This window comes from Opisthorchis viverrini (genome assembly GCF_000715545.1).
Source record: "Opisthorchis viverrini unplaced genomic scaffold opera_v5_5535, whole genome shotgun sequence".
NCBI classification, from domain to species: Eukaryota; Metazoa; Platyhelminthes; class Trematoda; order Opisthorchiida; family Opisthorchiidae; genus Opisthorchis; species Opisthorchis viverrini.
Genome location: NW_008758493.1, coordinates 1 through 802, shown reverse-complemented (window position 1 = coordinate 802; position 802 = coordinate 1). Strand labels below are relative to the sequence as shown.

General features: G+C 46.1%; 1 protein-coding gene across 1 annotated transcript; it reads right to left on the bottom strand.

Annotated features, from left to right (window-relative positions):
* Nucleotides 1-197: 197 nt before the first annotated feature.
* On the bottom strand, nt 198-730 carry T265_16137 (hypothetical protein; the record flags this gene model as incomplete). Its single annotated transcript, XM_009179666.1, has 2 exons — nt 198-366; nt 405-730. Coding segments are annotated over 2 exons (492 nt in total), but the record flags the coding sequence as incomplete, so codon positions are not given.
* Between the last annotated feature and the right edge of the window lie 72 nt (nt 731-802).

The following is an 802-nucleotide window of genomic DNA, read 5'->3' as shown; positions in this document are numbered from 1 at the left end:
GTCTTTGTTGATCTGTTGACTTCGTCTTCATAGATTTGATCCAGTGCTTCGACAATCTGTCCCGAATGAGGGCGCTTTTGTGGATTGCGAGACCAACATTGTTCCATCAAATCCCAGCATTCATCAGTGAATGATTTTAGTCGTTCAGGACGAACCCCTGAAAAGATGACGTGCTCAAATTGAGGGGCTTCTTACCTTTACGAACGGTGCTCCACAAAACCTCCTTGTTCGTACACTTGTCAAAGTTACGTGGCATGTGCACGCTCCCGGCACAAATGTACCAAAATAGGATACCCCAAGCGTAAATATCAATCGTGTAATCGTACTTCTTCTGGAGTATTTCAGGTGCCATATGTAGCGGAGTACCTAGAATTTGTGAGATGATTGTTTGTTGGTTAACTTACCTAAAATGCTGCCACCTATCATCGCTTGTGGCTTGCAGAATCCCAAGTCTGTCAATTTGGCCCGGTCGTTCAGATCGAGAAGCACATTTCGCGGTTTGATGTCTCGATGAATCAGTCCTTGACTGTGTAGGTACCGTACACCCTCGGCGACATCTCTTGCTACGATTAGTCGGCGAAGCCAGGACAATCCTTGCTTGAGTGCGATATGTAGATCTCTTGCCAAACGTTCCATGATTAGTAACACTGCTGGTTCTGATCCGTGCGCACGGTCGTAATCGATCACATGGGCATGAACTGTTGCTATTCGATCGTGCTGTGGTAATTGCCTGAAGACAATAAATCGAGATGGAAAGTGATAAGTGGTGATACTTGTGTATGCCTCTAACGGGGGCGAGATG